The sequence below is a fragment of the Lolium perenne genome, chromosome 1 (assembly GCF_019359855.2).
Source record: "Lolium perenne isolate Kyuss_39 chromosome 1, Kyuss_2.0, whole genome shotgun sequence".
Taxonomy (NCBI): Eukaryota; Viridiplantae; Streptophyta; class Magnoliopsida; order Poales; family Poaceae; genus Lolium; species Lolium perenne.
The window spans coordinates 215,859,500-215,885,744 of NC_067244.2; the positions used below are offsets into that span (position 1 = coordinate 215,859,500).

General features: G+C 48.5%; 3 protein-coding genes across 3 annotated transcripts; all 3 read left to right on the forward strand.

Annotated features, from left to right (window-relative positions):
* The first annotated feature begins 1,943 nt into the window (after positions 1–1,943).
* LOC127323950 (protein NRT1/ PTR FAMILY 5.10) lies at positions 1,944–5,987 on the forward strand. The gene is made up of 4 exons (XM_051352067.2): positions 1,944–2,434; positions 2,571–2,788; positions 4,267–4,778; positions 4,854–5,987. Exons 1-4 carry the CDS (start codon positions 2,281–2,283, stop codon positions 5,665–5,667), a joined length of 1,698 nt encoding a protein of 565 aa, XP_051208027.1. The 5' UTR covers positions 1,944–2,280; the 3' UTR covers positions 5,668–5,987.
* A 10,307-nt stretch (positions 5,988–16,294) lies between these two features.
* Positions 16,295–25,688, forward strand: LOC127323959 (protein NRT1/ PTR FAMILY 5.10). Its single transcript, XM_051352075.2, has 3 exons — positions 16,295–16,604; positions 16,704–16,921; positions 24,180–25,688. The coding sequence occupies exons 1-3, from the start codon at positions 16,502–16,504 to the stop codon at positions 25,470–25,472; spliced, it is 1,614 nt and encodes a 537-aa protein (XP_051208035.1). The 5' UTR covers positions 16,295–16,501; the 3' UTR covers positions 25,473–25,688.
* LOC127323942 (protein transport protein SEC24 A-like) lies at positions 20,421–23,986 on the forward strand. The gene has a single exon (XM_051352055.2). It carries the CDS (start codon positions 20,579–20,581, stop codon positions 23,708–23,710), a length of 3,132 nt encoding a protein of 1,043 aa, XP_051208015.1. The 5' UTR covers positions 20,421–20,578; the 3' UTR covers positions 23,711–23,986.
* Positions 25,689–26,245: the final 557 nt, after the last annotated feature.

Below are 26,245 nucleotides of genomic sequence, written 5' to 3' on the forward strand. Positions count from 1 at the left end.
TGGATTCCTGCGCGCGTGGTCGATCGGGACAACTTGTCGGGCTTTGCTTTCTCAATAGGGCCCTGTCGGGCAGCGCTTCGCCAAAAAGTCGCCCGAGGACAAATTGGCGGGAAGATTTAGGCGGGAAGATTTTGGAAGAAATGATACATCAGCACACTCTACGACTGAAGTTAAGATACAAAGCTACACTCTGAAATTAAGATACATCGCTAGCTCAGAAATCTAGTGGTTGTGAGTTCAACGTGGCCATTTTTCTAGTCTTGTCACCACGTTCTTCTGCTGCATTCGCTAGAGCAGCTCTTTCTCTCATTCTCAGCCTCTTCTCCTCGCGGAGCTTCTTGTGCACCCGTTTCTGGTACTTCAACTTCGCCTCCTCCCCCGCGAGTCTCTTACCCCAGTCATCAAAAGCCAACAAAAATAAGAATGTTACTTCAAACAAAAATAAAACAAACATTATGTCTATAGCCCATGCTTTCAACATACCGGAGGCCTCAGATACGCTGAGCTTGCTAGTGCATCGTAATCATAGTTGGCACGCATGAAAAACTTCTTTTTTTTTCGCGGGCACGCGAACGGCGTGCCATATTTTTATAGAAGAGAGCAACAACAATTACAAGAAACCAGAGGGGGATGCGAACATCTGCCCTTGGCCAACCCACACACACCATCCAACTCGACGCCTACTCTCGCAACATGACTCTCCGCTCCCCTCCCCTCGCAGCCTCCCACAGGCTAAACTCCTCCAACACACTATCAATGATTTGCGCCGTGGAAAGCTGCCTATCTAAGTTTCCGAAGACCCGGGCATTCCTTTGCTTCCACAGCGTCCAGGCAATGAGCAGGACAAACGTGTCAAAACCTCGCCTGTCCTCCCTCCGCAATCTCTTCCTCGTCTCTGTCCACCATCTCTCCAGGTTGGTGTTCTCCTGCGGCTCCTGGAGTTGCGAGCCCATCCTTCTCAAGCAGCCGAACCAGACCATCCTTGCATACGGGCAGTGTGACAGAATATGATCAACATTATCCTCCTCTTGGAGGCAGGTGGTGCAGGGATCAGGGTGGTCCTGCAGGCCGTGCCGGGCCCTCCTATCCGAGGTCCAGAGCCTCCCCTTCATACGAAACTTATCAGAGAAATCTTGTGACTCCTTCACATTCGCAAGATCGCCACACCAACAGTGCTCTGCTCGCATCCCTGGGGGAAAGCTTGCATCCTTCATCTTCCTCGACCTAAAGTCCTGGTCCGAGCAAGACACACTCATGGTGGAAAAGAGGTGCCGACAGAATAAAAGTAAGAGAAAAACGGGTAGTTCGAAACAATCCGACGGTTCGATTTTATAAATAGAGACGACGAGATAAATTGGCGGGAAAAATGTTGGCGGGAGAGGGGTGACGGGAAAGAGGTTAGCGGAAGAGGGGTGGCGGCAAAAAGGTAGCTGGGATGGGAAACAAGAAAATTGCAAATTAGTTGGGTGACCACCGAAATCGGGTGCACAACATGTTAGGTAAGTCGAGCCCGATAGGATTCAATCGGGGAAGCTTGGTCCGAGAGGTACCGCGCCTAGCCTAGCCTGGCCCACAGAATCTGGACCCGTCGGGAAAGCTTTATCCCAATTAGAGCTAAATTGGGTTAAGGTAGCCCGAACCAGTATTATTTCTGAAAATTGTCAGATCTGAGTATTATTCGTGTAATTAAAGAAAAAATATACTAATAAAAAAATTCGCCCATACTTCTTCCAAATTGTAGTTTAACGCAAAAAAAAAATCTACGCAGTGCATAGGATGTCACAGACTTCCAACGCCAATCAGATATTTTTCCAGCCGGATATCCTACGTGGCCTATAATGGTCCACATGGACAGTTAGCCGCCGCACGTGTCCGTACGTTCGTCCGATGTGGCGGAGGGGACGCGATCCTGGTTCATCGGATCCGGATTCCATGTGCCACCAACCCGGTGTCTATCTCATACCCACGCTCCACCCGCCATTGCCGCATACTCGTTCGTCGCTCTCAGTCCCACCTTCCCATTTGTAGCTGCCGCCGCCGACGGCGACGAGGCGGCAGGTAGTCGTCCGACCGCACGAGCCTTGACGCGATCTCCGGCGGGTCGGCGTGCGAGATCGTCCGTCAAGGCGTCAACAACTTGCCCTGCCCATGCCGTTTCTTCTGACCTACGCGAGTCAACGCTAGCTCATCTCCGGTTGTCCCGATCTTCCTGAAGATCAGCCGTCGGAATTAGTCCGTACGCAGTATAAAGAGGCTCGGCCAGCTCGTTCTCCGGCCACGATGCCTTCCAGCTCCGACCCGCTGCTCGCGAGCGCCGACGGCATGGCCGGAGAAGGCGGCGACGACGACGTCGCCCTCGCGGCGGTGGACCACCGCGGCCGGCCCGCCTCCCGCGCCTCCACCGGCCGCTGGAGGTCCGCGCTCTTCATCATAGGTAACTGCATAAAATTTACATGCGTACCCATACTGATACGAGCAGAGCTGCAGCTAATTCAGCTCCATCGATCCCCATTAATTTAGTTAGTCTGATTGGCGTGTGCCCTTGTGCGATGATGGTCTGACGGATGCAGCGGTGGAGATCGCGGAGCGGTTCTCGTTCTACGGGGTGTCGGCGAACTTGATCAGCTACCTGACGGGGCCGCTGGGGGAGGAGCTTGCCAAGGCCGCGTCCGCCATCAACCTCTGGAACGGCGTGGCGCAGCTGGTGCCGCTGCTCGGCGCCGCCCTCGCCGACTCATGGCTCGGCCGCTACCGCATGATCTTGCTCGCCTCCCTGCTCTACATCCTGGTAAGGCTATCCAAAACCGCTCTTCGCGCAATATCCGTTCATCTTCTTTTTCTTTTTTTTGCCAGTAAACAAAATTATCACCGCCATTTCCACGTGGACGAGTTAACGATTAGTATAGTACCGGACCCGCATGTCAGAGGGACATGGAGACCGAGAAGTACCGTGCTTGAACCGGTCGTGGTCATGGAGTTTTCGTCGCTGGAGATAATTTGGCCCTGCTTCATACACTCCTTGTTACGGCATTTGGACTTAGTGACACAAGTTGATCTTTTAAAAACGCAGAATCATTTGGAGCTGTTGAGAGTAGAGTAGTAGTCACGCATCTGATATCTGACGCAATCAAGTTCCTAGAATACCTGGGCGGTTGAGGGTGCATGCACATGCTGACTTCCCACGAATAAATAACTCACTTGTGGAAACACGATGTGTTTAAACAGAGTTTAAGAGTTTGAGGGTGGACAAGATGCATTTGGCTCGTTTCTTTTAAAAAAATTAACCGGTACGTTGAATATTTGAAAAAAAAAACTGATTTTTTTTAGACGTAGACAATGTTGAGTTCTATCAATCTGCGAAAATTGAATTCGAGATACCATATATTTGGGGCTGCACAAAAATGACAAAATCTAACAGATTTTGCAGTTTTGAAACTATGAACCTTTACTACTCCCTCTGGTTTAAATAATTGTCTAAAAATAGATGTATCTACACACCAAAACCCGGAGAGAGTATTGTAGATGTCAGTTTTTTTACACATCCCCGATTATAAGGGTATTTCGAGTTGAAAATTTTCAGTTGGTAGAACACAACATTGTCTATATCTAGAAGTATTTTCAGATTTTTTTACTTCAAAATCCTATGTTTGAAATTTTGGAAAAAATCAAACTACATGTTTCCCAGTCTAAATTTGTGATTTCCGTTTAGATTTTATGCTAACAAAAGGAATTTAGAGTTTGGGGTAGGGTTTGGACTTTAGAGTGACCCGTTGCTTGCTGACTCGGTTTGGGCTCATGTATCTTCTAAGCTACAGTAGAGCGGCACCAGTAACGTTTGGTCCCAATATGGAAACCATGTTTGATCTATTCCCTCCTTACATGATGCATATAGTTTTTCCTCAAAGTCAAATTCATCAAAGTTTAATTAACTATGTAGAAAAAAACGTTAAGATATATAATTTCGAATCAGTATTATTAATTAAAACCATTTTGAAATATGTCATTATATGGTGTGCATTTGGTATTATAGTTGTCGATATATTTTTCTATATATTAGTTAAACTTTAATTTTTTTTTTATTTTGACGAAAAACACCCTATATGCCACTTGTTTTGGAAAGGAGGGAGTAGCATGTTGTAGGCCTGCAATTCCTTCTTTCTTCTTTGTTTCCCTTTTTGTTAATTGATCCTGCTCGTCATGTTCGGTGTTTGTTGGATGTTACTATTCAGCACAATGGAAAATGTCTCACTTGGCAGCTACGTGCAGGGTTTAGCCATGTTGGCTTTCTCAACACTGCTCTCCTCCGGCGGCCACAAATGCGGCACCGCGGGCAACACGCCCTGTCCGCCGCCGTCCGGTCTTCAGATGGCTGCCTTCTACACCTCCCTCTACATGGTGGCCCTCGCGCAGGGCGGGCACAAGCCGTGCGTTCAGGCCTTCGGTGCCGACCAGTTCGACGAGACCCACCCCAAGGAGGCCGTCTCCCGGAGCTCCTTCTTCAACTGGTGGTACTTCGGCATATGCGCTGGCACCGCCGTCACGCTGATCTTCCTCAGCTACGTTCAGGACAACATCGGCTGGGGCCTCGGCTTTGGCATCCCCTGTGTCGTCATGGCCTTCGCACTCGCCGTGTTCCTACTCGGCACCCGCACGTACCGCTACTACGTCTCTGTCGGCAAGAAGAGGAGCTTGTTCGCTCGTGCCGGCGAGGCTTTCGCGGCATGGAGGAGCAGCCGGCGAAAGTCAAGTAGTAGTCCTCTCGCGGCGCCAGAGTCCAGGTAATTCAGTCCTTCGCAAGGTGTTCGATCGATGGATCGGTGCGTCTTATTGATCTGCTTTGTTCAAATTTGTAGTGCTCGTGTCGACGAGGAACAGCAGGAGGTGGTGGCCAGCAATGCGGACCTCATCGAGGAAGCCAAGAGCGTCCTCCTCCTGTTCCCTATTTGGGCAACGTGCCTGATCTATGCCGTGGCATTCTCGCAGTCGTCCACGTTCTTCACGAAGCAGGCGGCGACCCTGGACCGGAGCGTCGGCCATGGGCTCCAGGTGCCGCCGGCAGCGCTGCAAACATTCATCAGCGTCACCATCGTCGTCCTCATGCCCTTCTACGACCGCGCCCTCGTGCCTCTAGCGCGCCGCTACACAGGCCTCCCCTCCGGCATCACCATGCTGCAGCGCATCGGCATCGGGATGGTGCTCTCACTCGTGTCCATGGTGGTCGCCGCGCTCGTTGAGGCGCGACGGCTCCGTGTCGCGGCGGACGCCGGCCTGACCGACCTTCCCAATGTGCCGGTCCCGATGAGCCTGTGGTGGATGGTGCCGCAGTACGTGCTGTTCGGCGCCGCGGACGTGTTCACCATGGTCGGTCTGCAGGAGTTCTTCTATGACCAGGTGCCCGACAAGATGCGCAGCCTCGGGCTGTCGCTCTACCTCAGCATCTTCGGCATCGGCAGCTTCATCAGCAGCGGCCTCGTGTCGGGCATCGACAAGGCCACATCGGCCAGGGGGCACAGCTGGTTCTCCAACAATCTCAACCGGGGTCACCTCGACTACTTCTACTGGCTCATCGCCGGGCTCAGCGCGCTCGAGCTCCTAGTCTATGTCTTCTTCGCAGTAATTTTCAAGTACAAGAAGAAGACGTCAGCCATTGCAACTACGGCTGATTAGCAACCTCTACACGTGCCAGACATGGGACAAATGAGTAGATTGTGTACATTTTGGGATGGCAAAGACGCTGTCGGCTGTTCGCCGCTTCTAGTTCTACATACTACAACACACCGGCGGCGGCGATTATCTTCATACTCCAACCCGTTGGGAGAATGGCTCCGTCAAGAGCCTAACAGCTGTAAGTACATTGATGCATGAGCCAATTTGCTAAGCTGTGAAAACAACAGTATTTAGGTGCAAATGTCAATATGCCATTGTAGAGATGTTCAGTCATGAATATACCATCTAGAGTACCATTGAAATCGGTCAATTTTATGCCATGGGTTCATGTGTTCCTATGGAAATTGCAACAGAACGGCAGATTCTCATACTGTACTCGGTGTTGTTTCAGGATGATGCACAAATTAAAAACGAAGAAAATTAGAAGTAGAAGACGATGTTAGAAATTAAGGTTTTCATACTGTACCTCCTTTGGGTGTGATTTCTGTTGGATTATTAGGCAATTTCCGTGTGAGTTTAATTACCGAAAGCAACAATACAGATGCACAAGCATACTTAACCATACACATCAGACTAAGCACATGCATCAGATCTGAACATGAAATAAGTAGCAGTGCAAGGTAGGAGAGGGAAATCACGTACATCGCGACCGGGAAGGTCGCACCAGCAGTAGCACCACCACCACCATGGGAGTTGTTGATGTCGCCCATGGTGTAGTCGTAGTCGTTGATGAAGCAGACGGACCGGCGAAGATGAACACGAACAAGAATGAGCGGCCGCGCCGAGACGCTCCCCAAAAACCTTATCGCCCGTCTCCCGGTGCAGGATCTCAACGGACGGAGTTTCGGAGGCTGCTCTCCTGGACGGCCGTGCACGCATCGCCGGGATGGGGAAGACTAGAGAGTAGCACAGCAAAAGGAACTTCACGAGAGAGAGAGATCTAAGAAACCTTTGTTTCCAGATCTGATCGTCTCCTTGTATAGCCTGGGAGGAAGCCGACCCGACCGCGTTGACACGCGTAGGAAGCCAGGGACACGCGGCGAGCATGCACATGCAGGCCGACACGTACCCAACACAGTTGGTGCACCAAGCAAAAATTTAGGCTTCCTTGAGTGTGTCTCGAACTCGAACTCGAGTCACGAAACGCGACGTGTCGTGACGTGCCGAGCCGAGACGGGCGGGCGGAGGAGGAGGAGTGCGCGAGGGCTCTTTCTATTCTCACTCACTTGGAATGACTAGAACAGCATCCCTTATATACCACTCCAACTCACTCCCAACTAGCAATGTGGGACTAAACTTTGTCCCCCAAGGCTGTCCCAAGCTGCCAACGTGATGGGCCTTGAGATTTCAGGAATTGTAGACTATATGGGCTGCCTTACTGGGCTGCAGCCCATCTACATTCAACAATCCCCCACCAGATCTCATATGCACATCAGATGACACATTAGTTCCATTCACTGTTTGATATACCTGCACTTCGGTGGAGACTGTTAAGTTGAACTTCCACTTAGGCAAGGTGCTACGCTTGACTACAACTGAACAATGGACTATGCCTTGAATTGTCAGTCTTTGTGCAGCAAGTTTCGCTCAATGCCGGCACGGTACTAGGCTACCTTAGCCTTCCCCTCGGGTGGAGCTTATAAGTCATACTCCTCGGCCTTTCATGAGCTTACTAGAGATTCATCCAAATATCCCACACTATGACTAGTAGTGTCACTCATATAGGTGTGTTCTTCAAAAGATCGCCCTGTAGGACGGCATCTTCGCTCATCAAGAGCCGCTCAGAACACATTAAGACATTGTCAACCTGCCTTACAGTAACTATGAGAGAATTGCATCTGCAGCGGAGTGGGAGTATTATATTTTCTCTCAACTCAGTTACTCTGGTTTGTTTTCCCAGGTCCTACTTCACGGAATTTCCGATCACATAGGTTGGGTGACCCCCTCGGCAACTCAAGTGGGTCTCAAACCCATCTCCATCGATGCAAGGTCTATCATGTTTCTTGATAGTCCTTTTGTGAAAGGATATGCCAGATTTTTAGCACTTTGGACATAATCCAATGCTATCACTCCGGAGTTCTTCGAGTTCGACGTACTTCAATCTCCTCTTGATATGTTTGGAACTTTTCATATTATCCTTAGAACTTTTCACTTTGATAATCACAGTTTGATTATCACAGTTCATGAGGATAGCCGGTATTGGTTTTTCAACCATAGGCAAGTCCATCAAGAGCTCACGAAGCCATTCCGCTTCGACATTAGCTGTATCTAATGCTGTGAGTTCTGCTTCCATAGTTGACCTCGTTAAGATGGTCTGCTTGCAAGACTTCCAGGAAACAGCGCCACCACCAAGAGTGAAAACATATCCACTTGTGGCTTTCATTTTAGCATCAGAAATCCAATTGGAATCACTATACCCTTCAAGTCCTCTTGGATACCCGGTATAATGAATTCCATAACTCATGGTTCCCTTTAGATAGCGCATCACTCTCTCAAGAGCATGCCAATGATCATCTCCCGGGTGGGCCACAAACCGGCTAAGTTTGCATACAGCAAACGAGATATCAGGCCTCGTAGCGCAAGCTAAATACATGAGTGAACCAATGATTTGAGAGAATCTCAATTGATCTTTAGTTGCCTTTTCATTCTTTCAAAGCAAGACACTAGGATCATAAGGTGTGAGAGAAGATTTGCAATCAGCATAACCAAATCTGCTCAACACCTTCTCAACATAATGAGATTGCACAAGTGTAATCCCATTATTCTCATCTCTCAATAGCTTGATGTTCAATATAACATCAGCTTCTCCAAGATCTTTCATCTCGAAACACTGAGATAGGAAGGTTTTTACCTCCTCAATCACTTTGAGACTTGTCCCAAAAATTAGTATGTCATCCACATACAAGCATAGGACAACTCCCTCACCCCCACCATGGCGGTAGTACACACATTTGTCGGCTTCATTAACAACAAAGCCCACAGATGTCAAGGTTCTTTCAAACTTCTCATGCCATTGTTTGGGTGCTTGTTTAAGGCCATACAAAGATTTCTTTAATTTACACACCATTCTTTCTTGACCTTGTAGTACAAAACCATCAGGCTGTTCCATGTAAATTTCCTCGTCCAACTCTCCATTTAGGAAAGCCGTCTTAACGTCCATTTGATGAACGAGAAGACCGTGTGAGGCAGCCAATGACAGTAGTACTCGAATTGTGGTCAATCTCGCAACAGGTGAGTAGGTATCGAAGAAATCTTCGCCTTCCTTTTGGGTATAGCCTTTGGCTACAAGTCGAGCTTTATACTTCTCAATAGTACCATCAACTCGAAGCTTCTTCTTAAATACCCATTTACATCCTACAGGTTTGCACCCATAAGGACGCTCAGATAACTCCCACGTTCCATTAGCCAAGATGGAATCCATCTCGCTTTGAACCGCTTCCTTCCAGTAGTCTGCATCAGGAGATGCGAGAGCTTCTGAAATGGTAGTGGGAGTATCATCCACAAGATATACAATGAAATCATTACCAAAAGACTTTGCAGTCCTTTGTCTCTTACTCCTTGTGGGAGCTTCATTGTCATCTTCGTCAGAATCTGAACTCTCATCATCAGATTCTTCATCAGACTCCATAGGAGTTTCATGTATTGGATCAGATTCCCAACTAGACATGCCATGCATATCTCTCATAGGGAATATATCCTCAAAGAATGTAGCATCTCTTGATTCAAAGATGGTGCCAACATTCATGTCGTCCACTCCAGGTTTCACCACAAGAAATCTATAAGCAATGCTATGGGCAGCATAGCCAAGAAAGACACAATCCACGGTTTTTGGTCCAAGCTTTCGCTTTTTGGTGATTGGCAAATTCACTTTTGCCAAACAGCCCCAAGTTCGTAGGTAGGAGAGTGTTGGTCTTTTCTTTTCCCATTCCTCATATGGGGTAATCTCTTTATTCTTGGTTGGAACACGATTTAGGACATGACACGAAGTCAATATAGCCTCCCCCCACCATTCCTTGGATAAACCCGAAACATCTAACATGGCATTAACCAAATCTGTTAGAGTACGGTTTTTCCTTTCCGCAATCCAATTGGATTGTGGAGAATTGGGAGGCGTCCTCTCATGGATTATACCATGTTCCGCACAGAATAAATTGAACTCATTAGAAAAGTACTCTCCACCACGATCGGACCGAACCCTTTTTATCTTTCTTTCAAGTTGATTCTCAACTTCAGCCTTATAGATTTTAAAGAAATCAAGAGCCTCATCTTTAGTTTTCAGTAGATACACATAACAGTATCTAGTGGAATCATCAATCAAAGTCATGAAATATTTCTTTCCACCTTTTGTCAACTCACCATTCATCTCACATAGATCTGAATGTATGAGCTCTAGTGGTGCCAAGTTTCTTTCCTTCGCAGGCTTGTGAGGCTTGCGAGGCTGCTTTGCTTGCACACAAGCATGGCACTTAGAGCCTTTGACAAAGGTGAATTTCGGAATTAAACTCATATCAGCAAGCCGCGTCATACAACCGAAATTAACATGACAAAGTCGTGAATGCCAAACATTTGTTTCATTAACACTAGTGCTTACATGGTTCACAACATTATCACAGAAGTCTTCTAGAGAGAAACGCAACATTCCCTCACACTCATATCCCTTTCCAACAAAAGTTCCATACTTAGACAGTACAACTTTATTGGACTCAAACACCAACTTAAACCCATCTTTCATAAGACGGGAGCCACTAACGAGATTCTTCTTGATAGAAGGGACATGCAAAGACGTTCTTCGCTTGCACGATCTTTCCCGAAGTAAACTTCAGATCTACCGTGCCAACACCACGAACAGTAGCATGTAACCCATTCCCCATCATTACTGAGGAACCTCGGGCCTGATAAGAGGTAAACATGGAGATGTCAGCACACACATGAACATTAGCACCTGTATCAACCCACCATTCGGTGGGCTGAAACACCGAAAGAACAGTAGGTAACATATTACCATACCCTGTAGTTCCTTCCTCTGTGTTGCCAATGATCATGTCGACAGTAATTTGAGTTCTGTCCAGCCGACTTTTCTTTCCTTTGCGTTGTGGACAACGATTGGCCCAATGGCCGGTCTCGCCACACACCCAAAGAAGGATCTTTCTTCTCCGTTTTCCCTTCTTCTTGAAGTTGGTAGTCCGGGAGACTCCCTTATTCTTTCCCTTGGACTTGTGGGCATTTTTCTCGCACCATATTGGCAGCAGAACGTCCCTCGGTTCCTCCAAAGGTGTTTGTCTTTTGCCCTCGCCTTTCTCCTCAACATCCAGAGAGCCCATGATATTCTCAACGTAAAACTCATGCCTCCGATGTTTCAGGGAAGTGGCAAAGTTCCTCCATGAAGGGGGAGCTTAGCGACAATGCATCCCGCGACAAACTTGTCCTAGAGAGCACACACTTGAGGAGCTCGAGTTCCTTTGCCATGATCTCGTATCTCATGAGCCTGTTCTACTACAGATCGGTTCTCAACCATTCTCGTAGTCATTGAACTGCTCCATAGCATACGCTTCACCTCCGGCATCGGCAAAGCACCAAACTTAGCGTCCGTTGCATCCCACAGCTTCCTTCCCATTTCGTATGTGCAGATAAGCATCAACCAACTTGTCTCCAAGCACACTTAGAACGGCACCCACAAAGATTACGGTGGCATCCCCGAACGCTTTATCCTCTTCAGGAGTAAGCGGACCTCTGGGAGTACCTTCCGCAACCCGGTGCACGCCCATAGAAGTGAGCCACAAGAGGGTCTTACTCTGCCATCTCTTGAAATGAGAACCTGTAAACGGGCTCGGTTTAAGCGCAGCAGCAAAACCAGACGGTGAAAATTGCCTAAGCATATAAGGTTTTTGGATTGTTGGATTATTAGGCAATTTCCGTGTGAGTTTAATTACCGAAAGCAACAATACAGATGCACAAGCATACTTAACCATACACATCAGACTAAGCACATGCATCAGATCTGAACATGGAATAAGTAGCAGTGCAAGGTAGGAGAGGGAAATCACGTACATCGCGACCGGGAAGGTCGCACCAGCAGTAGCACCACCACCACCATGGGAGTTGTTGATGTCGCCCATGGTGTAGTCGTAGTCGTTGATGAAGCAGACGGACCGGCGAAGATGAACACGAACAGCAGCGAGCAGTCGCGCCGAGACGCTCCCCAAAAACCTTATCGCCCGTCTCCCGGTGCAGGATCTCAACGGACGGAGTTTCGGAGGCCTGCTCTCCCGGACGGCTGTGCACGCAGTCGCCGGGATGGGGAAGACTAGAGAGTAGCACAGCAAAAGGAACTTCACGAGAGAGAGAGAGAGATCTAAGAGCACTGTTTCCAGATCTGATCGTCTCCTTGTATAGCCTGGGAGGAAGCCGACCCGACCGCGTTGACACGCGTAGGAAGCCAGGGACACGCGGCGAGCATGCACATGCAGGCCGACACGTACCCAACACAGTTGGTGCACCAAGCAAAAATTTAGGCTTCCTTAAGTGTGTCTCGAACTCGAACTCGAGTCACGAAACGCGACGCGACGCGACGCGACGTGACGTGCCGTGCCGTGCCGAGCCGAGACGGGCGGGCGGAGGAGGAGGAGGAGTGCGCGAGGGCTCTTTCTATTCTCACTCACTTGGAATGACTAGAACAGCAGCCCTTATATACCACTCCAACTCACTCCCAACTAGCAATGTGGAACTAAACTTTGTCCCCCAAGGCTGTCCCAAGCTGCCAACGTGATGGGCCTTGAGATTTCAGGAATTGTAGACTATATGGGCTGCCTTACTGGGCTGCAGCCCATCTACATTCAACAATTTCAGTATAAAATAATCTTGTGAGACACAACTAAAATGGGGATAAACAATATTGTTTCTATCATGTCCCGACATTCTTTTTATTGTTTCTACCATCATGGTAAACCAGTTTGGCATATTTTTTTTAATGCAAATCCCCCCATACACTGTAGTTTATCAAAAGGTGTGCTTAACTTGTCTCACTCACACTTCAATTACAATATTATAGGACAATTGTAAGATACTTGGGTTGTTGAACTGATCTTTATGATATAGATAGTTTTATCACTTGTAAGCTAACTCTCTATGTTTCCAAAAAAGTGAAAATTTTAGAAGCGCAAAATATTTTGTCTTCCTTTTTAGTTTCATTTCCAGCAGACTCCCCTCAGCCACCACACCACATGAACGAATTATTTATTAAAGCGAAGTTACAAGTCCATTGAAGGACATGTCATTCGAGTACCTCAACTGTAGGACTGAATCACCATTGCTTAAATTTTAAACTTGGGGAGATATCACCCTCCAACACTGTTGCATTTTCGCTTTTAATTTCATAATTTTGCCAGACTTTGTCCTTCTAAAAGTTCTAAGGTTATGTAGGTTAAGTTTGCATTCATAGAGTATTGTGCAATGATCATTATTTTACAGTTTTAGACAATATTGTGCTCCGCTATTTGGACCAACTTGGTTAGGTAAGAATTTTTTGTAGCGATACAAGGGAAGTGCTTTCTCATGTGGAATGTTGGATCGATCAACTTAATGTTTTTTTTGTGATTTACATTGTGGCAAGCAGAGTTTTAGGACACGTGTAATACCATGACCTAGCTAGAGGGCTAACCACGGTCAATGCTAGGCCCCACAACACAGGAGAAGTTGTGCTCACCTGCTCGCTCCGCTCGTGCTTTTCCCCCGTACCGACTCTAGAAAGGTCTCAATCTACTTAGAAAAACACAAGAAAAACAAGAATGAAAACTAGAGCATAAATATAGGGAATTAGCTTATCATAAAAATTAAACTAAACTAATAAGTGAAACCTAACTTTGTGGTATGTCAGGTGGAGAAATTTCATCCATATGCTTACTACGAATCTTTTTTGGTAGTCCATAGACTCCCTATACAAGACTACCAAAGTTGTTTTATATCAAATACGTTAAAAAACTTTCGTAGTCAATAGACAACCTTCGGACAAAACAATCTCACCGAGCATGAATCCACCTAGTCAATGACTAGGGAGGGGGGGGGGGGACGGGCCAGCATCCAACGACTCAAAGTAGTCAATGGGCATATGGGAAAGGATAAGGGCATTCCATCCCGATGGCTCCACGTATCCTCCCGGGTTGGCCATCGGATGTCATGATGCTCTGGGGAGACGTGGATTGACAAAATTGCTAAAACATTAGAAAAATCTTATCTGCTTTGTAGTTATACTTCACAAGTATACATTTCCCCCTTGTCACTCTTCAACTATAACACACTATAAGAAACATGTTGACACATGGTAATTTTCCAGTGACAGTCTCAAGGAAAATCGCAGATCAAACAAATTGGTAATGGTTTCTACCATTTTGTGATGGATCTGCTTCAGGCCCATCAACCCATATAAAAGGATGAAGATCACATGCCAAATATTTTCTCCCATCCTTAGCAAAATTGGTATAGCCCACCAAAAGATAGTAGGCCGCGTCACTTTCTTCCCTCTATAGTTGTGTGTGGCCCGCCAAAATAGACGCCATCGATTCCTTTATATAAACTAACCCTACCAGCATCTCTCGTCTTCCTATCATCCGCCACCACCAATCCTAGATCTAGGTCACCTTCCACCCATGCCTCCTTCCCTCCCTCAAAGATGCTCCCCACAAATTCGCCTCCATAATCTCCAAATATGACCCCAGATCCAGATGCACTAGCTGCCTTTCCCTATGCGGCCGAATCATCTTGATCGATATCGGAGAAGAGAAGGGACACCACCATGTGGATGTCGTGCTTGTATGAGGCATCATATGGTACTTTGTTATAGCATTTGTACTTACCAAAAATTAGATACTAGGAATTTATTGTGGCAAAACACAAGGTGTTTCATAAGTGATTTTGTTTGCAGCTCTCATTTGCATATTCTATCTTTAGCATTTATTTATGTAATTCTTTAGAGACTCCTGACCAACACATACTTGTAAAATATATGTTCCTTCAAAGATATTTTAGTTCTAGCAAATCATAGTTCATGGCCTCATGGGTCTACCACGACATATATGCATACATGTCATGTATTACCTGCTACTTTGTTTAGTTTATATACTTTGTACTTATTAATTTTGCTAATGCAATCTATCACTACATATTTCACTCCATAAAAGGTAAAGTTACCAAATTTACCTGTTTACAATTTTATGTCTTAAAGAGTAAAATTTAGAATTTTTTTATTCTTCTTAATATGAACACTGCACATAAGTGCAACAAAAATATATCAGATTGGTAAAGAATTAATTTAGTTTCTATATATATTTACATTGAAGATAGTTGAAATAGATGGTCCTACAAAAAAAATAGGTGGCCACATATAACCATTGTAGTCACACCATCTTTTTGTATATTTTGTGGCTCACATTTACTCTTCATCTTGATCTTGATTATGTGTGTTTTTGGATGCAACAACGATAAGTTCTTCTACTGAGAATATGTTGATTTTATCATCCATATTTTTAATGTGTTTTTGCACATGCAGATATATTCAACACGATACTAGACATAGCAAGGTGGAGTCCAGAAAGATGATGTTGGAGGAGCTACAATTCAACATGGCCGACACACTTGAGGAGTCCATGGACTTGGTGAACATCGCCGTCTAGGACACCTGTGAATTTTCTGTTTTCCGATGGCGATGCCATCATCGGTGACCGCAAGAGGTTCAAGCAAATCCTCTTGCCGAGAACTCCCTCTAGGCGCGCACCTCTTGCAGTCACCGATAATGACATCGCAACGGAAACTCTAGCCTCGGGCTTGGAATCGTCCAATCCTTTGTACGTGTTATGCACCTCCTTTTCAGGCATGCTAAAACTATCAGGTAACATAATTTGTTAGTTGTCTTACTATGGTATGCATGATCCACTTCTTTTTTTAGTGTTGTCTGTGTGCCTCTAACAATTTTACTGTCCAATATGCCCTATATGATCTTAATTTATTCTAAGAGAATATCTAAGATCTAATTATAACAAAGTTTCTTCCATGAGTCCCCGCAACTAAGCACGGGGTGTTATCTAGTTTTTTTAATGCAAGTCCGCTCGTGTATTGTAGTTTATCGAAAGGTATGTTTAACTTGTCTCACTCACACTTCAATTAAATAACTCCCCATGATTCGGCTCTCAAAATCTCACTGACTAACCGCAGTGCAAATCTCCTTGACTATCCACTCTACCACTAGCGTAGCTATATGTAGGTGACGGGACCACCACCACCCCAGATTTGGAAGATTCTTTGAAGAAAAATTCATTTTAGGGATCCCTCAACATTCGTCTTTTCTCTTTTACCCCCCATGGATCTTTGGCAAGCTCCGCCACTACACTCTACCTTGGTACATTCCAGTATTCCACCATAATAAGCCTCGGCTCTTACTTGTGTACACAAGTTAATAAAACAGACTGATCCAAAGCACTCTAACCTACCCATAGGCTGATCCAAGCAGAATAAAACAAACATATTTTGTATCCAATGAAATGGCCACGGGATATGTTATGTGTGTACGAGTATTACAGTCAGGCCATCAATAGTCACCGTGAGCTATTTGGTTTGTGCCATACTGTTTTCGTGCGGTTTTTCATCAGCTAGACAATTATTTTCCTTTGCAATAGATGAGGACCTTGCGTATGGCTTGATTCCAAGAAGAGATTACGAGAAAAATCGAATCCCCGCCAATCCGTCCCGTCCCCATCACCTCGCCACCGGTACATGAAACCTCTTCAAGTCAGTCTAATCAGCGATCAGCTCACACCATCTCAGTTCCCAGCCAGCTAAGCGAGCCATGGCGCCAGAGCCGGAATCCGGCTCCTCCGCCCCCCTTCTCCGCGTCGGGTCCGGGCACCGCCGCGCCACCGGCGGCTGGAGGTCGGCTCTGTTCATAATCTGTAAGCCGGCCACTATCTCGATCGCGCTCGAGCTAACTCGCTCCACTCGATTCGCTTACTTACTTGCTCTGACTTCCTTCTGGTGTGGGGAAATCGAAGGGGTGGAGGTGGCGGAGCGGTTCGCGTACTACGGCATCTCCTCCAACCTCATCAGCTACCTCACCGGCCCGCTCGGGGAGAGCACGGCGGCCGCCGCCGCGGCCGTGAACGCATGGTCGGGCGCCGCCTCGATGCTGCCGCTGCTGGGCGCCGCCGTCGCCGACTCGTGGCTGGGCCGGTACCGCACCATCGTCGCCTCCTCCGTGCTCTACATCATGGTCAGACCTGCTAGCTACCTCAATAAATTAAGTTCAGTAGTTTCTATCTGCCCACCATTCCACTAGATCAGGGATTCATGGGACTTCGCTGATTCTTTTTTTGTCTCACTCGCCACTCGCGTACAACTTGACATCTTAATTAGAATCCCGCACGGAATCGTGTAGCATAGTTTAGAGCATCCCCACTCGTTGGCGCTCCCCACGTCCAAATCCGGCGAATTTTTCGTCCGGATTGGAGGAAGATTTGGCGTGGGGAGGAGTAGTTTCCCAGTCGTGTGCTCCCCAAGCGGCGTTTCTCGGGGAAAAAGAGGATGGCTCGGGGAATCCGGACGAAAGAGGAGACACGTGGGCGTGGGCGGTTGGTTTAGCTTCGTCCGGAGTCCCCGAGCGCGCCCCGGGGGGCCGGGGATGGCGTGGGCTCGCCGGATGGATGAAGGGTCAAATCCGGACGAAAACGAGGAACCGGGGGCGCGACTGGGCCGAATTTCGCCGTCCGGATGGAAAAAACGTCGCTCGGGGGCCTCGTCGGGGGACGAGTGGAGATGCTCTTAGTGCCGACGCAAATGAAAAGCACAAAAGAAAAGCACAATCCCTCAAAAGAAAAAAAAAGCACAAAAGTGCGGTGGCAGTTCGTTGTCAATATTTTCGTTGATAGGGATTTTTCGGATGCGGAGTGAGTAAGGCTGGTGCCAATGCATAGCCTCATTCTCACCCGCCACGTCAGCTTTTTCCCCCACTCTCACTCCACGGTGTCAGTGCACGGGCTTTAGTGACAGCTCTCGCTTCTCTCTCCTCTACATCACTAATTCTTTTTTAGATTAAATATTTCACTCGATTTTTTGTAGACATTCAAAATAATGCAAGGAAAATATTTTATGAACGTGCTCAAATCTGGTGGAGTCCAACCGGACATGGTTTGAGAGAGTGAAGGAGATGAGAATGAGATGAAATTGGTGTGAAGTGAGTGAAACCATATGGGGGTATTTATAGGGGGTGTGGATGAAATTTTAGGGTTTTTTTAAACCAGCAACGGCTACCCAACGGCTAGCTGACGTGGACGAATCAGATCGCGCCACGTCAGCTAGCCATTACACACTACCGCCCCTCTTCGCTTCCTCCTCTCGCTTCGCTTCGCTCGCTTATCGCCCGCTTATCGCCGCTTACCGCTTCGCTTTCTCGCTTCTTCGCTTCGCTTTCGCTTCGCTTTCGCTTTCGCTTCGCTTCGCCAACGCTGGCGCCTCGCTTCCCGCTTCTCTTCGCCTCTCTTCGCCGCCAACGCAGGCGTTAGCCGGGCGGGAGCGGGCGATAGCGCCGGGCGCCCCCGCCGTCGCCCGCCACTCTCGTCTCGCCCCACTCCCGCCTCTCTCTCGCCCCGCCTCGGGCGCTACCGCCCCGCCTCTAGCCCGCAATGGCACCAGCCTAAGCAGAGACGGCAACTACTACCTGGTTTAATAGACAGCGATGTACACTTTCACAGTGAGCAAGCATGCGAGCCCAAGGCTAACTCTGTTGCTCGGTCCTTCTAACATGCTTCCCATGTGTTATAGCCACTCTGTTTCTGATCTCTCTAGCTCAGCTGCAAGTGCGTCCTTTTGCACCACAATCTTGGAATGAGCTGTTCTCATTACTGAATGGAACATGATATTTTTGCTACACACTTAAGAGGGCTACTTTGATTTTTTTTTTTAAATGCATAGAAAATTTGGAGGATTTTCATCCTTTTTTTTTTTTTTGGATGTGCATCATTTGATGCATAGGATAAGGCCCTTAGGATTTTCTTTCTCACAAGATTGCACCTTACTATGTTTTAGAGAATGTTTTTCAACCACACAAACCTGATGTTATAATTTCTTTGTTTCCCCCGATGGCCTATTTTTGTTCCCAGGATTTGTAAAACGCGGATATAGGAAAATGTAGGAATAGAATGCCATAACATGTGGAATCCTACATGATTTGAGAACACAAAAACGTATTATTTTAAAAAAAATAGGTGACAAGGACATTTTTTAAAAAAACAATACGATTTTTATAATCAATTTTACAAATAATACCCGATTTTGGGAATTTACGAATCGGCCGAGCTGTCAACTACCGATCGGCCAATTAGCAGCCGACCAGTTAGCTCATTTTCTGCCGACTAGCACTTCAAAGGCTAGCGGCCAGCCAAAACCAAGCAGTTCCACGACCCAACCCTCATAGGACCGCTGCAATTGCATATGAGACCGAGGGCACCGCCTCGAAGTGCCACCATCGCTGAGGGCTGCTACGCCGGCGTCCGCTTCCCGTGACCACATAGCCATGTGGCCCACCGCAAAGGCTAAGAGCTCCAACACGACGCCTCTAATAAGGTAGTGACGGCGTCTGCCACCACCGTTCGTTCCCGATGGAGCTTAGGTTTTCACCCGGAGAACTTGAAACCAGTCGCGTCGGTTAGGATCGAAACTCCACAACACAATGATGAAAACAAGAAGGAAAACGACGCCCGCCGAAGCCGTCGTCGGCACCAACCTGAGTCCGTGCAGGGATTTCACCCGGAGTTCGACTCGACCGTGAAGCTCAGGGAGCCTCAAGAAGGAAGTCAAACCACGCCGTCAACCATCGAGCTTCATTCTTTTCATATATGTCTTTGTTGATACGCACAATCATTTTCAGCGGTTTAGCGATTTGATATTAAGTTGATGACCGGTGATACGATTTGATTGTGACTATGTGCACATGCTCGTTTGATCTGAAATAATGATGGACTTACGCATGGGCATGCCGTGCTCGCTACGGTGCTGCATCGAGCGTCGGTGGAGGGCGCGTGGAGTTTTGTGTCCGGTGAATCTTCTAGGATCCGAGCCGTCTTCGTGTTCGTCGGTATGATTATAGGTTTAGCTCTTCCTATCTACTGTCCTCGTCTTTGCTGTTGGTTGATGCTTTTGTTGTGTTGGTCCTTCGAACCTCACCAGGACGACTTTCGGTTATCTACTACTTTGACGGCTCCAGTGATGGAGGAGCAATGACGGCGGTGCGCCTCCGGCTTGTTCAGTACTTGTAACCTTTGGTAGGTGTTTCAAAAATATACTCCGTATTTATAATTTTTTATTACTTTTATATATTCTTTGTACATCGACGGTCCTGTAGAAAAAGGGTATCCAGGTAGAGACCTTGTGGAGAACCAACCTGAGGTTGGGTGGTTAGGAGGGTGGTTGTACCCCCAGCCCACCAGAGTTCAAACCCCAGGTTTGACATATGTGTGTCTCATAAAGGCGGAATATTCTTTCAGTGGGAGGCGACGTTCCCGTCGATAGCGAGGCGCCTGTGGTGACTTCGTCAATTTCAAGATCCAATCCGCTGTCTCGGTCTTCCGGAGGTGCTCATAGGGGTAGGGTGTGCGTGTGTGCGTTCATAGGGGTGAGTGTATGCGCGTGTATGTGAGCGCCTGCGTTTGTACTGTGTTTCTAAAAAAAAAAAAAAAAGGTAGAGACCTTGTGCCCCACGGCTCCGCGGCCCCACGACCGTTTTCAAGTCGAATTCTCTACAGTATTTGCTACAACTCCAAGGAATCTCTTCTTCTCCGTCTCCCCCATCGCCTCCAGATTCCAATCTCGCCGCGTCCTCCACCCCCGAGCCGGAGCGCCGCCGCCGCCGCCCCGATCTCGGTCGCCCGACGCGATGCATCCGTCCATGGGGAACGAGAGGCCGCCGGGGTGGCCCGGTGTAGCCGCCCCCGCCGGCCCCCCGCCGCCGTTCGCCGGCCCTACTACGCTCGTGCGCCCCGGTGGCACTGCCGGCCCGTTCGCCCCGCCGACGCTCCATCAGAGCTCTCCGGCCCCGCAAGCGGCCGCTCCCCCCGGGCCGCCGTTCGGGGCCGCGCCGCCCGCGGCAATGGGTGGGTACAGGGGTCCCTCGCCGCCACATGGCCCCTTCGGCGCCGGACCACCGCCCCAGAGACCTTTCGCCACCGCACCGCCGCCTCAAGGGCCGTTCGGCACTGCACCGCCGCCTCAGGGAGGCCCCTTCTCCACCGTGGCTCCACCGCAGGGGCCCTTCGCCTCTGCACCTCCGTCCCAGGGATCCTTCGGAACAGCGCCTCCTTCCCAGAGACCTTTTGCCGCGTCGCCACCGGCTCAGGGACCTTTCTCATCGCCGCCGCCAACTCAGGTCCCGTACTCTGCTGGGCCGCCATCTCAGGGCCCTTTGGCCACAGCACCTCCGCCTTTCCGCCCGCTGCCATCGGCTCCCCCGCAGCCACAATCGCCCACGTGGAGTGCCATGCCTCCGCAGACTTACGTGAGGCCGGCGGTACAATCGCAGCCGCCGCCAGTGCAAGGTAACTACCCTGGTGGCCCTCCCTCCAACCCACAGTTCCCGGTGAACCGGCCAGGGTTTCAGCAGCCAATGCAGACCATGCCGCCGCCTCCCATGGGGCCGCTGTCCGCTTATGGTAACCAGGCAGGTAATCCTACTACGGGGCCTCCGATGGGTGCGCCCCAGAGCCTAGTGGAGGACTTCCAGTCTCTGTCGCTGAGGTTTCCGCCTGGGACGCTTGACCTGGGCGTTGATGTAAAAGGGCTGCCACGGCCATTGGACGGCGACGAGGAGCCCGCCAAGGTTCTGGAGGCATACCCGATGAACTGCCACCCGAGGTACTTCCGCCTGACAACCCACGCTATTCCGGCGTCCCAGTCGTTGGTCTCCAGGTGGCATTTGCCCCTTGGGGCCGTGGTGCATCCTCTCGCAAAATCACCTGATGGGGAGGAAGTGCCAGTTGTCGACTTTGAGTCGGCTGGTGTAATCCGTTGCCGAAGATGCAGGACGTATATTAACCCGTATGTAACTTTTGCGGATGCTGGAAGGAAGTGGCGCTGCAACATTTGCTCGTTGCTCAATGATGTTCCTGGTGAGTACTTTTGTGCTCTTGATGCCAGTGGCAGAAGATATGATACAGATCAAAGGCCGGAACTTTGCAAGGGAACAGTCGAGTTTGTTGCTCCTACTGAGTATATGGTTCGGCCACCAATGCCGCCTTCGTATTTGTTTCTTATTGATGTCTCAGTATCTGCAGTTCGAAGTGGGCTGCTAGAGGTAGTTGCAAAGACCATCAAATCATGCCTTGGTGATCTTCTGGCCTTTCCACGGACACAAATTGGGTTCGTAACCTTTGACAGCACATTACACTTCCACAGTTTCAAGTCTTCCTTGAGTCAACCTCAAATGATGGTGGTTGCTGATTTGGACGATGTTTTCCTACCATTGCCTGAGGATCTCTTGGTTAATTTGGTTGACTCTATACAGGTTGTCGAGTCATTTCTCGATAGCTTGCCCAGTATGTTTGATGACAATGCAAATGTAGAATCAGCTCTTGGTCCTGCACTTAAGGCAGCACTCATGGTTATGGGTCAATTTGGGGGAAAGTTGCTTGTCTTCCAGAGTACGTTGCCATCTCTTGGTATTGGCCGTTTGAGACTTCGAGGAGATGATGTCCGTGCATATGGAACAGATAAGGAGCATATTCTGAGGGTACCAGAAGACGCCTTTTATAAACAGATGGCTGCAGAGTTCACAAAAAATCAGATCGCTGTGGACGTCTTTTCTTTGAGTGACAGATATTGTGATGTTGCTTCCTTAGGTTCTCTGGCAAAGTATACTGGTGGTCAGGTGTACCATTATCCATCTTTCCATGCAACTACTCACGGGGATAAACTTAACCACGAGCTTAGCAGAAACCTTACTCGGGAGACTGCTTGGGAATCTGTTATGCGTGTCAGATGTGGAAAAGGGGTGCGTTTCACAACATATCATGGTCATTTCATGCTAAGGACCACAGATTTGTTAGCTCTTCCAGCTGTTGACCCTGATAAAGCATTCGCAATGCAACTGTCTTTAGAGGAGAGCCTAATGACCACACAGACTGTATACTTCCAAGTGGCATTGCTATATACTTCATCTTCTGGTGAAAGACGTATCAGGGTGCATACAGCAGCTGCACCTGTGGTCACAGATCTTGGTGAAATGTATCGTCAAGCAGATACCGGTGCCATTGTGTCATTGTTGGCTAGAATCGCTGTTGAAAACTCACTGTCTGATAAGCTGGATAGTGTCCGACAACAACTGCAGTTAAAGCTTGTCAGAAGTTTGAAAGAATACCGGAGCATATATGTTGTACAGCACCGAATAGGAGGGAGACTGATATATCCAGAATCATTAAGATACTTGCCGTTATACATCTTGGCCTTGTGCAAATCTCTTGCTCTGCGTGGCGGTTATGCTGATGTCTCTCTTGATGAACGTTGTGCTGCTGGTTTCAGTATGATGATACTGCCTGCGAAGAGGCTGCTCAATTTTATTTATCCTTCTTTGTACAGGCTTGATGAAGTATTGACAATGGAGCCAGATAGGATTGATGGGTCCTTGAGGCGATCGCCGTTAACCTTGCAGTGCCTAGACTCTGCTGGTTTATATCTTCTTGATGATGGATTCACCTTCCTAGTATGGTTAGGTAGGATGCTCCAACCTGAGGTCGTGAACGATGTTTTTGGAGTCAGCTTGGCAAATATCCCTGATCTATCAAAGGTCCAGTTGACAGAATGTGACAACAATCACTCGAGAAATTTCATGACAGTACTAAGAACCCTAAGGGGGAAGGATTCTTCGTGTTACCAGCTACCCCGTGTGGTACGGCAAGGCGAGCAGCCCAGAGAAAACTTCTTGCTTTTGTCCAACCTTGTCGAGGATCAGATGGCTGGAACAAGCAGCTACGTGGACTGGATACTCCAAATTCATCGCCAAACACAAGGCTCCTGACCATGGATGAAAGAACTGCCGCGGTTTAGGCTGCTGCCTGTCCCTCAATGTTACCTTAGATGTTGGAAAACCAATAGGAGCGAGCCAGCCACATGCTGTGTCATTTTATTAATACTTTGCTCTTGTGCTTTTTTTTGTGTCCAAGAACACGATTGTTTTATGTTTTATACAGCTGGTAAATGATATGAATTGATATGTTTGGTACGTTTTGACAGTTCCAAAGAAAGAACAATTGTAACTTGAATTTTGACATGAATTCCCCATGTATTTTATCCATCAGACTTGCATCCAAATTATACGGTTTTGCTATGTCTCAGTCAACTGAGATTTTTTTATCAAGTTGCACAGTCAACTTAGACATAAACACACCCCAAATTATATTACATATGTGAAATCAATCGCCCAATGATCACAAATATTATATATGCGAAAGTCAAGCAACTCACAGTTATAAATTGTCAATCTACAGGACCTAGGGTTGCTGACCCTCTCCTCCATGTTCCTATCACCTGGCAGCCATCAGTGCGACATCTCCGCCGACGGCCGGTCAGAATGCCTGTCTTCCTCCCTCCAGACGGCTTTCTTCTACGTCTCGCTCTACCTGGTGGCTTTCGCGCAGAGCGGCCACAAGCCCTGCGTGCAGGCCTTTGGCGCCGACCAGTTCGACGCCACGGACCCCATCGAGTCGTCATCACGGAGCTCCTTCTTCAACTGGTGGTACTTCGGTATCTCCGCAAGTGCCACCGTGGCCGTCGCTATCATGAGCTACGTCCAGGACAACGTCAGCTGGGGCCTTGGCTTCGGCGTGCCGTGCACGATCATGCTGCTCGCGCTCGTCCTCTTCCTGCTCGGCACAAGGACGTACCGGTTCTACGACGACTCCAGTTCTGGCAAGGATGGCAGTGTGTTCTGGCGTGCCGGTGAAGTTTTTAGGGCGTGGCGCAAGAGATCACCGGAGGGTGGCGCCCTGGTAGAGCACGGCGAATACTCAGAGAACGCCGTGCTCGCAGAGGAGGTGAGAGGCCTGGCGAGGCTTTTCCCTATATGGGCTGCTTGCCTGCTCTATGGCGTGGTGTTCGCGCAGTCGCCGACGCTTTTCACGAAGCAGGCAGCGACCCTGGACAGGAGGATCGGGTCGTCGTTGTTTCAGATACCACCCGCAGCGATGCAGTGCTTCTTGGGTGTGAGCATCATCATCTGCGTCGTGCTGTACGACCGCGTCCTGGTGCCCGTGGCTCGCAGGATCACCGGTGTGGCCTCAGGCATCACCATGCTCCAGCGGATCGGCACGGGCATGGCCCTGGCACTGGCTGCTCTCGTGGTCGCCACGCTTGTGGAGATGAGGCGGCTGAGGGCGGCAATGGACGCCGGCGTGGTGGATGTGCCAGACGCGGTGGTCCCCATGAGCCTGTGGTGGATGGTGCCGCAGTACGTGCTCCTCGGCGCGGCGGACGTGTTCACCTTGGTCGGCATGCAGGAGTTCTTCTACGACCAGATGCCTGGCGAGCTCAAGAGCCTCGGGCTCGCGCTCTACCTGAGCGTCCTCGGAGTCGGCAGCTTCATCAGCAGCTTGCTCATCTCCGTCATCGACGGAGTGACGAGTAGGGATGGTGGGACGAGCTGGTTTGCGGACAACCTCAACCGGGGGCATCTCGACTACTTTTACCTGCTGCTTGCGGCGCTCACTGCGCTGGAGCTTCTTGCTTACCTTTACTTCTCAGGGTCGTACATTTACAAAAGAAACACTGTCAATCTCCACTAATCCTGGAGTATTATGCATTTGTGGCCAATTAGCCACAAACTTATAAAGAGTACAGTGACAGCCTCATCAAAATTATGGTACAACTGAGAACTCCCAACTCCAGCAAAAAACAAACATCAAAGCGGCTGATGCAGGGCCTGAAGGACGTTGTGCTCTTCTGTCTGTAGACAACCTGAGGATGTTTATAACAACTTATTCCAATGTGTCACAGAGAAAGTTGCGTCGAGCTGTATCCGCGATATGGTTTGTGGTTTCTCTAAACCCTTGGAGACTTTCTTATATTCAAAATCGAAGATGCACGCTGTTCATACGAGATATGTGACTGTTAACGAGGGCAAACAACAATTTGTTAACGAGGTACAACAAACTTGTTGACCCATTGGTTCATGGAGGCTTACCCAGATATTGATTCAACGTGGTACAAGACAATTAGACAAACATGTGGTGACCATTCAGTTACTGCTCGGCAGGCCCGGCCACCCCTGCGATGGTTAATTAGCGGAGCGCCTTCTCGTGTTGAGACTACCAGGTTTTTGTCTCGTCCATTGTTGCTGTCTTCATGGTATCTATAAAACATTAGGCCAGTTTGACTCGGACACCTCACTGTTTGCTAATTAATTATGAATCCAACGGTAGCACAAATGGTACTCCCTCTCTCACAGTTTATAAGGCGTGCGCGTATATCTAGGTCGCAAATTTGATCAAGTTAGCATTAGTTATATATTATAAAAATTATATCATTAGAAAGTTTAGATGTTCTATTTTCTAATGAT

Coding starts and splice junctions, on each gene's coding strand:
- LOC127323950 (XM_051352067.2), top strand. CDS start 2,281: ATGCCTTCCAGCTCCGACCCGCTGCTCGCGAGCGCCGACGGCATGGCC. Junction 2,789..4,266: donor CCTCCCTGCTCTACATCCTG/GTAAGGCTATCC, acceptor AGCTACGTGCAG/GGTTTAGCCATGTTGGCTTT. Junction 4,779..4,853: donor CTCGCGGCGCCAGAGTCCAG/GTAATTCAGTCC, acceptor TCAAATTTGTAG/TGCTCGTGTCGACGAGGAAC.
- LOC127323942 (XM_051352055.2), top strand. CDS start 20,579: ATGCATCCGTCCATGGGGAACGAGAGGCCGCCGGGGTGGCCCGGTGTA.
- LOC127323959 (XM_051352075.2), top strand. CDS start 16,502: ATGGCGCCAGAGCCGGAATCCGGCTCCTCCGCCCCCCTTCTCCGCGTC. Junction 16,605..16,703: donor GTCGGCTCTGTTCATAATCT/GTAAGCCGGCCA, acceptor GGGAAATCGAAG/GGGTGGAGGTGGCGGAGCGG. Junction 16,922..24,179: donor CCTCCGTGCTCTACATCATG/GTCAGACCTGCT, acceptor GTCAATCTACAG/GACCTAGGGTTGCTGACCCT.